This window comes from Orbicella faveolata, unplaced genomic scaffold (assembly GCF_042242905.1).
Source record: "Orbicella faveolata isolate gen_17 unplaced genomic scaffold, um_ofav_v1 contig_4, whole genome shotgun sequence".
In the NCBI taxonomy this organism is placed as follows: domain Eukaryota; kingdom Metazoa; phylum Cnidaria; class Anthozoa; order Scleractinia; family Merulinidae; genus Orbicella; species Orbicella faveolata.
This window is the reverse complement of record NW_028301569.1, coordinates 8,889,773-8,903,232: the sequence shown is the minus strand read 5'-3', so window position 1 is coordinate 8,903,232 and position 13,460 is coordinate 8,889,773. Positions and strand designations below refer to the sequence as shown.

The 13,460-nt window shown below is 39.4% G+C and overlaps 2 protein-coding genes across 2 annotated transcripts in view; both read left to right on the top strand.

The window, feature by feature from the left end:
• Positions 1 to 352: 352 nt before the first annotated feature.
• On the top strand, positions 353 to 2,242 carry LOC149101344 (uncharacterized). Its single transcript, XM_089275786.1, has 2 exons — positions 353 to 616; positions 1,343 to 2,242. Exons 1-2 carry the CDS (start codon positions 370 to 372, stop codon positions 1,372 to 1,374), a joined length of 279 nt encoding a protein of 92 aa, XP_089131912.1. The 5' UTR covers positions 353 to 369; the 3' UTR covers positions 1,375 to 2,242.
• A 6,981-nt stretch (positions 2,243 to 9,223) lies between these two features.
• LOC149101340 (uncharacterized) overlaps positions 9,224 to 13,460 on the top strand; it is a 119,555-nt gene continuing 115,318 nt past the window's right edge. The window contains exon 1 of the mRNA XM_089276328.1: positions 9,224 to 9,892. The gene's annotated coding sequence lies outside the window, so the exon portion shown is untranslated. The remainder of the gene's footprint in view (positions 9,893 to 13,460) is intronic.

Sequence of the window (13,460 nt, the reverse complement as noted above, 5' to 3'; positions counted from 1 at the left end):
CCCCAGTTTCCATGGTCTGTGCATGAAACTCATGGGACCATGAACCCCCTTTTGGCGACCAAAACGCTTGCATTTTATGACTTGGGCTCTCCTACGGAAGCCCGAGTAAAAACTGGACCAGCTGAATTGTGATTCTTTGGTTCGATTTCCTGTCGGGCAATGCTGCCGTGTCCAGGGGTTCAGCTAACATTTGCGCTGTCCGACGGATACTCGGCTCTAAATTCAACCACAAACTTATAGTCTTTATATGAGAAGACCTGAATGTCTAACAAAGACCTAAATGTCAACAAAGTTCATTTTAGTTTTATTTTCCTTTCAGTACATGCACTGCAGAGTTGAAAGGCACCTGCTGACTGGATACGAGAGGCCATGATCATTATTTTGATTAGAACATCCATGCTGGACCGTGGTGTTATGGAAATTATAATTATGGTAATTATAACAGGAATGGATATTCATCCACGTGAGGATTACGATAATGCCGATGACGACCAAGACGACGACGACGACGGCGACGACGGCGACGACGACGGCGGCGACGACGACGACGACGACGATGATGACGATGATGATGACGATGATGATGATGATGATGACGTAGACGAAGAAAGACTTTGTAAGTACCAGTTTCACGTCAAGAATGGCGATTATTTTTGTATTCACTATGTTGTCTGTCATCATGTAAGCGGTCGCAAACTTCCCAAAGTAACGACCCTCGTTACTTTCGGAGTAGTAACCTTTCGGGCTTGTTACTTTTGGGACGTTGTTACGTTGCAATAAACAATATTGTGTGTACGTTTGGGAACTATCGGACGTCTGATGGTAGCCCTGTCCAAACGGAAAATGTTTGACGATCAAACACAATCAACTGATCAATTTTCGGTGACCATACAATTCCCGTTTGGACACCTTCTTTGGTCGTGTTTGAACTTGTTTGATAACATTTGAGGGACGACAAACATTTGGTCAAACATTGTAACACATTTTGTTCCTTTGGACGGTGATCAAACATATTTGATATCGTTTGGCCATTCAATATAACTTCAACATCAGTTTGGTCACAAAACAATGTTTGATCGCGTTTAGTTTCCAAACATTTCCCGTTCGGACAGGACTTAAAGCTAGCGTATTTGCCCTCGAGACGTCGCTTAAATTTCTGGGGGACCAACTACCAGGCGATAGTTCCTCGACAACAGAAACAGTAGAAAAACGGATTTATTTTTCTTTTTTAAAATCAGAGGAAGTCATAGAGGTCTAGATCTAATGTTCAGTTAACGCCTACAGTTTTTCCTTTTGCTAAACTAAAACTGTCATTCACTGTGATCTTGTTATCTTTGAACAGTATTGGTGGAAGGAACTCCAGATAAGTTGTGAGATGGACTCATTCCTCCCGGGAGATTTGACAAATTGTGAAAAAGGAACAAAAGTGATTATAATCTACGGCAAAATTACAACAACAAAGTTATAAGTAAACATAACGAATGGAAGCTTTGTTTTAGAAACATTTTAATAAGCTGCGTGCATTCAAAATCTGCGACTGAACAATTCATTTCTTAATATTTTGATTATTTAAAGGATTTTGCATGTAACTTATTCAAAAAGCTCCATATGTTGAATTGAAGAACTATTTTTTCCGTCTAAGAACAGTGACGTTAAAACTTATAAAGTATTATTTCATTTTGTACGTGGCTATGCGACTGAAATTAAAATGAAAATATTGAATATTTTGATTAGAAAAGGATCTAATTCGTAACTTATATTGCCCGGATAGGATGTTTATATACTTGGAAGAGCATTTATGCCATTGACACTAAATTAATATATGTACGTGGTTAATTTAAAAGATGTGAAGAATTTAGTAAGGTTTGTAAGCTAATAACTGAAGGTTGGAAAACCTAAGAAAATATTGTGAATGAAATGAGTCATCCATAGCTTGTACATTGGATATGGTTCGTAAACTTTTAGTAAGAGAATATTGGAAAAAAATTATTCATCCATAGCATGTAAGTTTGACCAGGAGCCATAATCGGGGACGACTATGGCTCCTGATTTGATATATATATTTTTTTAATCTGAAGACAGACGAGTTTTTACACCAGGATAAATTGTAAAGTTTGTAAAGTTCAGTTACACAGTGTTTTAGCCTTCACCCGTTTTACAATGTATATCTTAGAGAAACAGAATATTTTTAGTTTATGTTTATAAAGATATACAAATAAAAATTGCAATTATATTTCCGTCAGTTTGTGTGCATGTACCTTGTTGTACGACACCGCCGGTTCGGACCCGTCGCGATCCATTCGACACCAAGAAATTTTCGAACCTCATCCCGCAAAGTTTGGTTGAATGTATCGCGCCATAGGTTACTTAATTCCCGTATCATGTTTTAGCAGGAGCCATAATCGGGGACGGAGTCCGTAAGCGCGCGCTATTTCTGGTATTGGGGCTGTCCCTACCCAGGGATATGGGACAATTTTTCTATTTTTAGAACAAATTGCGCCATCGCCTGCGGCACACGCGCGTTTATGCTGCGAGGATTTTTGCGGATGTAGCGCGGGGAAATGGCGTCCGAAATTCCCGAAATGATACATTGATACTTTTGGCCCACAACTCAATATGTTCATGTCTGTTGGAATTTTACTTCAGTATTTTCGTCGTCTGAAGCTGCTCCAGTTTGAGTGTGTCGAATTTAGCTATGTGCCGCTTTATGATATCACTGACCAAGTTGTGTTCAGCTGCTTCTTTTAGTTTTGTTTTACAAGAGCTCTTAGCTCCTGTAAGTTTCACATATGTTGAAGATTAACAGCTTTTCCAAAGCACAGCGAAAAAATAGTTGGATATATGTAGATATAGCAGCGTTTCAGAACTTCAAAGTTTCCCTCCTCTTGCCACACGCTTGCGAGGATTTCGCCAGAGTCTATCTCGACCGAACAGTGAAAAAAAAAAATAATAATTGCAAGTTTGAGTTTCGCCTGAATTGTAAGCAACGCTTGATATTTTATCAAGGCCCAATAAGTGACAATAAAGTTTATGTCTGTAGATGCTGCTCAGTTTTGTTTGTGTAAAAATCCAATAAATTGTCTGTTGTCGATGAATAAGAGCGCCCGCCGATGCGTGTTTTGTACAGTCAGTAAAACATGACAAATTGGACTTCCCTACTTTCGTGTGAAAACGTACATCGAACTAATATAATATCTCTAGTTTTTAAATACGTTTAAGGTTGATAAATGTTTGAGAACATATCAAAGGCTTAGCTGACAATATGTGAATACAGCAGAAATAATCAGCAAAATTACAATGACGCTTTCTTTAATCAACTCGAATAACGATTTTGATTTTTTTTGGTTGAGTTATCAAAACTCCTTGTTTGTTTTATTTTCGCCGTGTAAAATTTCACTATGTTAAAGAAACACACATGATATTAGTAGCCTTTTGGCGTTGGTGAAAATTGCTGCAGCATCTCGGCACAAAAGACCACGAAATAAATCTTTGTCAAGGTTTGTTGACAATTGAAAACACCGACTCGGACTTGAAAGAGCACGCGCTGCACCATGCAAATGAGTTACTGATTGCACGCGTCAGACTTTCCTTTCAAAAACTTTTGCAAACTCGCCAAATAAACAGAAACCATAAGAAACTGTCTAAAACAGGGTTTGGTTATGATTAAGCATTTTTTGGGAAACTCACAAATTAACTCGATACCAGAGTAAAGAGTTCTCTTACATAACTTTTCTTCACAGAACAGACGCAAGAACTTTCGCGTACAACTAGCGCGAGCAGATATTATTCATTTACAGCGCGGAAAAAAACTCACCTTTTCATTAGCTCAGAGCATAAAACTACATATAAGAGTCCTGGTTCTTATTCCCTGCCTTGTTCCCTGCCATCGCTGTGAAAAAATCTGCATGAGAATCTCGCATCTCTCACGACTGCTCACCATTTGATCACTCAACGTGACAACATCCACGCGAGAGCCCCCGACACGTGCGCGGATATATGACGTCAGGATGACGCAATTTGTTCTAAAAATAGAAAAATTGTCCCATATCATAGGTGCGCGCGGATCCCAAGACTTACGGTCTCCGTCCCCGATTATGGCTCCTGATTGTACCAAAGACTGGCTTTAAACTAATGAAACTTCACGAACGATCAGATATTGTTCATTAACCGAATTACTGAAAAAAAGTGCTTGATCTTTCGCAGAAATCGTCTTCTTCCAAAGATTTTTTTGCTTGATAATGCTTGGGGCCACTAAACTGAAAATTGAAACACGACTTATCAATACAAATGGCTTGTCTCCGTGTACTATTAAAAGAGTATTTTGTAAAGTGTCTTGACGACGTCGGTCTCGCATTGTTGCTCCTGGCTTGCGATTGGCCCCGTCCACACCGCGCCGGAGAAAAAACGGGATATTTTCCATCCGCACTACGCCGGAAAAATAATTTGAAAATGCAATAATCAGCGGTCATTTTGGATTTGTGTTTGAGGAAAACGCGGGCAGGGAAATCATATGATTATAGCGTCCACATCGTTTTCGAAAAACACCGTTCTTAGTGTTTTTAGTCCACACTAAACAGCAAGCCAGCGTTTTCAAATCTCTCTGGTGTAGTGGGGACAGGCCTTTGTGTGAGTTTTAATTACCTTCTTTAACATCTAGTCCCGTAGTGTTAGTAGGCCTAGAGGAGAGAAACTGAGTATATTGCAATGCAAACTCCCTAAAATAATTAGATCGGATTACCATGTGACAACGTGGGTAAGCTATATTTCGGCCACCATGCACATAACAAAGATTTCTATTACTTTTCGCTTGTCGATTTCACTGAAGGACAATATCTTCTCGAGTTAGTTTCAAGTCCCTGGAACTCGGAAATATGGTCCAGGCTCTTGGAATGTGAAATCAAATCTAAGAAGGGCGAACTCAAAGTTTACGCAGGCCGGACTCTGTTTCTTTGCAGTGTCTGAGTAAGCTATATTTCGGCCAGCATGCACATAACCAAGCTTGCGATTATTTTTCCCCTGTCGATTTTGATGAAGGAGAAGGCTTTCGGGAGTTACTTTCAACTCCCTGGAACTCGGAAATATGGTGCAAGCTCTTGGAAATCAAGTCTAACTAGGTCAACATTGCCAAAATCCATTTGCGATAAAACAACGGCGAAAAAGCGTTGATCTTTCCCCAAAACCATGTTTTTGGGCGTCGAAACAACTTTTCGCCATACATTTCCTTCTAGCGACTTTCAATGTTTGCCTCCTGACGATCCCAGAGTTCTTTTCGCAAACACGGGTATCCGATTACTGGCAACTCATTCGTTTGGATCGTTGCAGGGTGCCGCCAATAAATAAACCAAATACTTGTGCTTGTGTTACGCCTGAGTGGTACAGTCGAACCTTCCGTAAACGACCACCCAAAACATGAAGCCTAGGTGGTTGGTCACTAACGAGAGCTTAGATCAAATTGGGTCAAAATTTTACCTTATTAGCATAGGGTAACTATGTCAGTGCCCATCTGATCTAAACCCATATAATAACTTTTAGTGGCTAAAGAGATCTTTTTTGAAATCAATGACCTACGGGTAATTCAGACATTTTCCTTTGTGCACAGAAGCCATTTTGAAACAGCACCTATAAGGTTCAGTTTCATGATTCAATTAGCATTGAACTGAGTGCAAAATTTTCTTTAGGACCTTTTGTTATCATTTATTGCCTTCTCTAATACTGATAGTGTAGAACGCGAGAAGTCAGTGATGTACGTTACGGGAAGTGTTAGTTTTCTCCATTCGAATCACACAAGCGCGGCTCGTGCCTTTTTTAAAGCAAAAGACGTTTGACCCACTATAGCGCCTGCATAGGCGCTTAAACGAAAATTTGAAGGGAAGTTTCTAAAGAGTTTTGAAAGACAGAAATATTGAGCGTTTTGGAGAACCCGTACAAGCCAACTGGACGAACAAAATTTTGTCACTGAATGCTTAGGAATAAATGCTAAGAGATTGAAGGGCGTTTCACTGTATTATCGCAGGTCAGATAACGTTTTGAAATCCACTTCCTTGAAAGCAGCCTCTGCTGGCGGAAAAAAAGAAAACCGTGGATGGTCCTATGGAAATTATTAATTGTATTTTCGATCTCTCCAATCAGCTTTCATTGCGTTCATAGCAAAATCAATACACACCAAGCGTTAGACTGTTTGCTACAGATGTCATGACTGAAGCAAATGGCTGATCAAAATACAACAACTGTACAACGGCGCAGTCGATTACATACCGCAAACGTTTGTGTAAGGCTTCAGTCACCACGGAAGTGTTGCGGTTAATGTTCAACAAAGAGAAAGGCCAAATCTGAACAATGACATCCTGATCTTTCAGTCAAAAATTGTGTGCATTGTACGAACTGGCGACACACCGTAAATGTTATAAAAAATCTAATTGTTTTGCATTTTACGTAAGCGAGCGGCCTGAAATCCCGATACAGATAACTCGATATACAGTGTATACGGCCATTTGATATCCTAATTACTCGGGATGATTCTGTCCCCTTTTGCCCGGTCAAAACCCTTCTTAATTTTAAAGTACTGCAAGTTTCGAAGTAACAGACCTGCCCCTCTTTCTTATAATTCTGATCAGACACCTACTACTGTGTATCAATTTACTACCCAGCTTGTCCTATTTCATTTGCAATAGTGATTCGACTTTGGAAGTCATTTGTTTGAGGTTGAGAACGAGATCCTTTCAAAATCAATGACTAATGCTACGAGTAATTCAGACAGTCTTCTTTGTGCATAGAAGCTATTTCGAAAAAGCACTTATAGATTATTAGCGGGCATGGGGAGTCAGTTAGGCTGGAGAAGAGCAAAATTGTCCTTGAGACCTTTATTAATTATTGGCTGAGAGCGTGCAACACGAGAAGTCAGTAATGGAAATGTTTGTTTTCGTCATTCGAATCACACAACTGGATTACTTATGTGTTTATGCCAACGTACGATGTTTTAGCCTGGGTACGTGTGGAAGCGTAAAAGTTGGGCGCGTGTAGGAGCAAAAGAACATGAAGTGCATCCATACAGGGACCTTTACGGTCATGGCTTGTCAAGCACATTGCCTCAAAAGATCACCGGCGAATGTGATAATTTTCTGTTTATGAATGGAAGCAGTTGCCTGGTTTTCTAAAAGACCATAAAATAATAACGTACCAACGTGTTACAGCCTAGACGAGAGGGCATTAAGTTTCTGTTTGCCCGCTTGAAGAACATTAGCCCATTAGCTTGTGTAATTTTAATCATTGCATGAGACATGGGTTCATTCGTCAATATACCGCGATAGGAGGTTCGAGGGAAAAACATCACAGGCTAATATCGACCGAACTGAAGTTTTTTTTCTTTTTTTTTTTTTTAATTCAGTGCCATTTATTTATATTCTTGGTATCTTGTTGACTCGGGAGAAGACTTGAATGTCATGTAAAAGCTCTATGCACGCTCGTCGTATCTTTTGACGCTAAGCACATTTACCCTCGGCCGAAAAGGAGGAACCGGAATTTTGAATACCAACACTTTTTTTATTTCGCTGGTGGAAGTTTTGATTTGACGACTGTGTTTCTTCATCTCAGGGTCATTGCCAGACCTAACACATTTTTGCATCCAGGTTAAGCCGCAAATCATCTTTCAATTGAGACAAAATTCGTCGTTATGCTTATAATTCTTGGGCGTATTGTGTCAACATTTGGATAACTTTTCCGCCAATTTAAATTATTTTCTGACTTCCTGAGAAACCAAAGCTGGCAGACTTTTGATGTGTCTTAGTAAAGTGGAACCCCGTTGGTCACCAACCATGCCAATATTTGGCGGTATTAACGGGGTAGGGTCAAATTTCGTGACTGGTCCAAATTAAGTAACATATTTACAGCAGAAGCTAACAGATATATTACAATTGCAATTCTAAATAACTGTTCTTTAATAAGCATTCCGAATGCAGATATAATTTTTAAAAATTGAAACTTCAATCACTACATACAATATTAACAATGGAAAGATGAACATACATGATAACTGGTTAGAGTGGCCGTACAAACGGGGTATATAATTATAAAGGATTATACAGGTTGGGATTCCAGAATGTTGCCATTGGCCGTATTAACGAAGTGACCGCATTAACAGGGTTTTCTTATGAGAAAATGTTTGGTCATTTCGTCGGGACACAAAAAAGTGGTTGTAATAACGAGGTGACCGTAAGGCTGGGTTCCACTGTGGAGCAAAAATTTGAATGGGAGTTCCAAAACACTTTTGAAAGACCGACAAGTCCAGGTTGTTAAAGAGCCGGCAATAAACACAAAGGTCACCTGGACAAACAAAAATATTGTCACTGGGTGATTAAGAATAAATGCTATGTGATTGAACGTCATTATCTCTACATTAAACTAGATCAATAACGTTTTGAAACCACTTTGTCGAAACAAGCTTATTCTCTGTACTTCAATCCCTTCAGTCACTGTGCTCTTCTGTCTGAGTACATATCATTGTTCGTCACATCAAGCTTTATACTATTTCTGACTCGCCTAAAGCCGGATATGACTGGTCATGATCAAAATACAACAACGTTAATTACGCATTACAACTTCGGCCTTTTGATACGCCACCTCGAAGTATTCAAGGAGGTGTCAACAGGATATCGCGCATTTACAGCTTAAAGTACCAGTAAAAGTTGAGCCGCTTAAGAAGGTATGTTTACATTTGAGCTTTTACCAAGGTAAACAGTTACTAAGGTCAAGTTACTTAACCTTGGTACATTCGTACAGTGTTTATACCGGCTCAAATAACTCATGTTGATCTTTCCACATTCGCGCGCGCTGCATTATCAACCTCATGAAATCGAACTTGGACGAGGATCCCACCGCAGTCGAACAGGAGCAAATTGAGGTGCCATCATTTTCATAGGCGAGGACCTCATTCCATAATATTGCGGCGAAAATTCAGCTGCTTGATCATACCCAGAGTATGCATGGATACGTTATATATGCAGCATCCTTCCTGGTGGCAAAGTATATCGACAATAATTACACAACATAGCATCGAAGTTTATCTAGAGAAAGTTGTAAATAATACTGAGAAAGAAAAATAAAATGCTCTCTTTACGTGACGGATTGTTCGATGTAAGAAGATCGATCCAGTCTTTTCACGTTATCTGTCATGTTCGCCTAGTCAAAACTGGAAAAAAGACGCTTTGCTTTGTCGACAATCGTACAATCTGCTCACTGCGGGGAATATTACGCCGCCACAAGCGGATATATCTGTCATCTTGACCTTGGTTATCAACCGTAACCATGCCCGATCACAGGGTAATTACAACTTTTACCTCGGTTAAGTTTCTTTTGTCTTTTACGACATTTACCAAAGAATCAGTTGGCGTTTACACACGGAAAATGTTTACCTAGCTAAGTAAACTCTGATACCTCGGTAAATCGTTCAAGTCTAAACACTATAAACTCCAACTTCCCAGGATGTTATCAAAAAAAAGACAAAACAAAGCGGCAATTAGGACATGTTACCTTGAAACTGTCGGAAACTTTTGTGAAAGACGACTCAACACCGCGGGAGTATTGCGGCCGAAACATTGGACAAAGGTTAAGCGTGGACAAATAAGCCGACCGATGCTTTGTAGAAAGACTCCTGTAAATGTTGTTGAAACGATAATGTTATTACTGCACATTGACGTAAATAATCGGCTTGATATCCCGAAAAAGATATAGCCCGATATGACAGATTGGCTATCAGTGCATCCCGTTATCATCGGAAAATGACTTCAAAGTAACATAAACTTTTTGTCACTTTGAGGTGAGCCGGACAAGAGTGCACTCTAAAACCATTGTCGCTCTTTACCACCTTAGCTTGTTCTGCGGAAAACTAGTACTTGAGGTAAGTCTTCCAAGACTGATAGAAAGCACTTGATGTCTTGTTTGAGAACTAACTAAAACAAAATTGACAAATCAAAGGGAGGAACGACGAAAGGAATTTTAGTTGATTTACTTTTCTCAATCATAATACTTGAATAAAATCTTAAAGTTGTTGTCACTGACTTAAAAATCTTAAAATAGACGTTTCGGCTAAAATACTATAACCTTCTTCAGTGGTGAAATGAATGTTAACGGCGTCTAAATGTAAATGAGATGTTTATAAGAATGTGAGGAACTCGCTAGGGATTAATTTAGCATTTTGTAAATGTCTGGAATATGTGCGTGGTCATTAATTGAGTTCGGTTCGCGAATGGAATGCCACGCTTCCAAGAACAATCCACGCGACCACGAGGGACAGCGGTCTATGACCTTGACATTATTAAAATCAAATTCGTGGTTGTTTTTCATACAATGTTGCGCCAAAAGAGAGTTCTTGTCACATGTGAGGACGGCTCTTTTGTGTTCTTTTGTTCTGGATCTCAGTGCTCTGGATGTTTGACCGATGTAAAGTTTTTCACAGTTTTTACAATTGATTTTATACACGACACCAGTTGACAGGTCTTGATCGAATTTGTCCTTCGGTTTCTTCAGGATCAAACCAACCGTCTTGACGGGTTTATGAGCAACATTTACGTCGAATTGTCCTAAGGTTCTTGCAATTTTTTCAGAGATTCCTTGAAAATATGGCAGAGTAACAAAGCCTCTGTGGCTTTGTGGCTGATTATTTTGGGCCTGATTTAATGCTTTAGGTGGTTTGGTTCTTTGGCAGCTTTTTAAGAATTGGTCCTTGTAACCATTGGTTTTGAGTGCGTCCACCACGTGTTGTACTTCGGACTTTTTGTTTTCGTACAGATATGTCGACGATAGCCATGTTTGCCTCGTCCGTGAGCATCTTACTGAATTTCACTCCCATCTTAACTCGATCAACCAGCAATGTTCGCCAATGTCCTCTTTGCCCAAAACTCTTTCAGTAACAACTTCCTTTTACACGCTTAATCTAACAAAAGAATTAATGGTATGTTTTGTCAAGTAATGTGGTATTTAGACAATCTCGTAGTCGACCTTGTACTGGGATGATAGATTTTAAAATGATAAACATTGGGTGGGCGTATGTTATGAGTGGCTTGCGTGTATTCCGCCTTCAAAAAAATTAGTTCTTGTGTTTTTTAGTCAGTCAAAACAGTCGGTACAACACAAAAGTTCATCGGCGATAAAGAGTTTCTATATATGTGATAATGTAATTTTTGCATATGAAAGTAATATTCACATATTGAGAACATGGCGTATTTTTGTCGTTCTGTATAATTATGTGACCCTCCACGGGAAAACAGGGATAAAGGTGATAGCACGCTCACAACACGCTAACACAGCACACTTAGTGTGTCATAAGACACGCTTTATGCGCATATTTAATTCTTAGCACAATGAAGGACACACAACGATTTGTTTCGATGTTAACATGCTAAACCTTTTGTTTTGATTAGCGTGCTAACCGTAACACGCTTAGTGTGTGAGTTAGCACGCTAGAACACGCTAGAACAAGCTAGAGCTAAAAGGAACACGGCAGAAAGTTTGCGATCTCGCTCTCCAAAAAGTTGGAATTTTATTATTTTACTCTAAAAGCTTCTAAATTAGCAACAATTAATAACGAGCGACAAAGAACGGGAGAAAAACTTGGCATCCTTGTTGGACAACGAACAAAAGACACTATTATTCTGGATAACCTCAAACACAAGTTGAACATTTTTAAACAAACTGATCACCTTCCTTCCTTTAGAAAGAAATACAGCCAAAGAAAAAGTTGCTGTCTCTGATTCTCAACTCTCTCTGTACGCATACGGCGTTGGTTACACGTGTTGGGAAGTTAAATGATGCAACTAAAGTTAAGTTTTCCAATGTAAAGTGTAAGCCATAAAAAACTAAACCCTGTTGTAGTCATATTTGGATAGTTTAGTTCGGTTCGTTCGAGAAGAGCAATTTTACCACCGCTAGTGGGAAGATTTTGGTCACGGGCTAGGCAACGAGTTGGGAACGTCTCAAATTTCATTCGCGAACAAAATAACTTTACAGACACGGATGCCTTTGCTTTTTGTTGGTTCATAATTTATTTTCATCCGTTTTGTAACGGTAACTTTTTTCGGTTAGTTCTGAATTCATAGATACTGGGGGTTCGCGATCAATTTTTCCTTTTCGGCTAGATGGAAACGAAGCAGACTGGGAAACGGCGTGAATTGACGTCCCGGAGTCCAAAAGTGCGTAAAAGCAAGTTGTTTTGTTTTGGCATCTTGTTCGTCGATTTCTGTGTACCAAACGTGAAAAGAACAACAAACATCTTGACATCTGCCAAGCAATAACGCCAACAAAGAAAGGTTCTGTGACAAAACCGGGACCTTTGTATGTGGAATTGTTTGTTTTGATTTGAACATTGTGCAAATGTAAAGCGTCACGAAAAGCTGAATCTGATCGGATTCCCCTTGACGTTTGAACGGCTGATTTTTTTGTCGTGAACAGATAGCAGCAACCGTTCGAACGGCATCCTATCTTGAACGGATAACACATGGCAAGCGAACGGTTTTTCTCATGAGAGGTCAGATTTACTGTTCAATGTTTATAATTTAATTTCTTTTTAATTGAAGCGGCGGCAAGAATTGTGCTTCACAAGACAGATAAACATGACAACTGAATCTCGCCTTCTGTCGAAACGGCAACACAACAACAAATACAAGGACGAGTTACAATCAAATCCGGGAAATTGCAGTACTGTTATTTTTTACACACACTTGACCGACACACTTCATTTCAATTGCGGTTGCGGTAAATAAACGGTAAGTAATTGTGTTGATCGATGAGCAACCGCAATGTTCGCCAGTGTTCTCTTTGCCCAAAACTCTTTCAGCACAGTATTTGAAAGTATCGCCCTTTAAGCTTGCTGTGCTATTTCGCCATCTTTTGTTTTCGAAGTTTAACACGCTTCTTTGTTTGACTGCATTGTTAGTGTGTGCACGCTTATTGTTCCTAGTGTGTCCAACCAAACTAAAGAGTTTACTAATGAAGTGTGCTCCTGAACGCGCTTTAAGCGTGCTAAAGTCAAATTCTTTTATTTCAGAGTGGAAGCGTGTTGTGAGCGTGCTATCACCTTTATCCCTGTTTTCCTGTGGAGGGTCACATATTGAAAGAATCACATAATATGTGTTTGTCTGAGCGCCGTACATATGAGGTTTAAAAAAACAGAATCTTTTTTGCATATGAAAGTAATATTCACATATTGAGAACATGGCGTAATTTTTGTCGTTCTGTATATTGAAAGAATCACATGTGTGTTTGTCTGAGCGCCGTACATATAAGGTTTTAAAAAAAAACCCCTGTGTTAAAAACGAAATTAGTGGGAAGACAAAAATAAACTGAACATTCAAAACAATTTCCTGATTAGATTCAGCATATAAAAGGAAACTCATAATAAATGATGCTTTGTGTTTTCCGGTGTTCGCTGGTATGTTATTGAGATGATCACGTTGCAGTCGACGTTGTAC

What these genes read in the sequence shown, in the direction of transcription:
- LOC149101344 (XM_089275786.1), top strand. Translation starts at nt 370, where the DNA reads ATGATCATTATTTTGATTAGAACATCCATGCTGGACCGTGGTGTTATG. An exon ending in CGTAGACGAAGAAAGACTTT is followed by an intron (nt 617 to 1,342) that starts GTAAGTACCAGT and finishes ATCTTTGAACAG; the next exon opens with TATTGGTGGAAGGAACTCCA.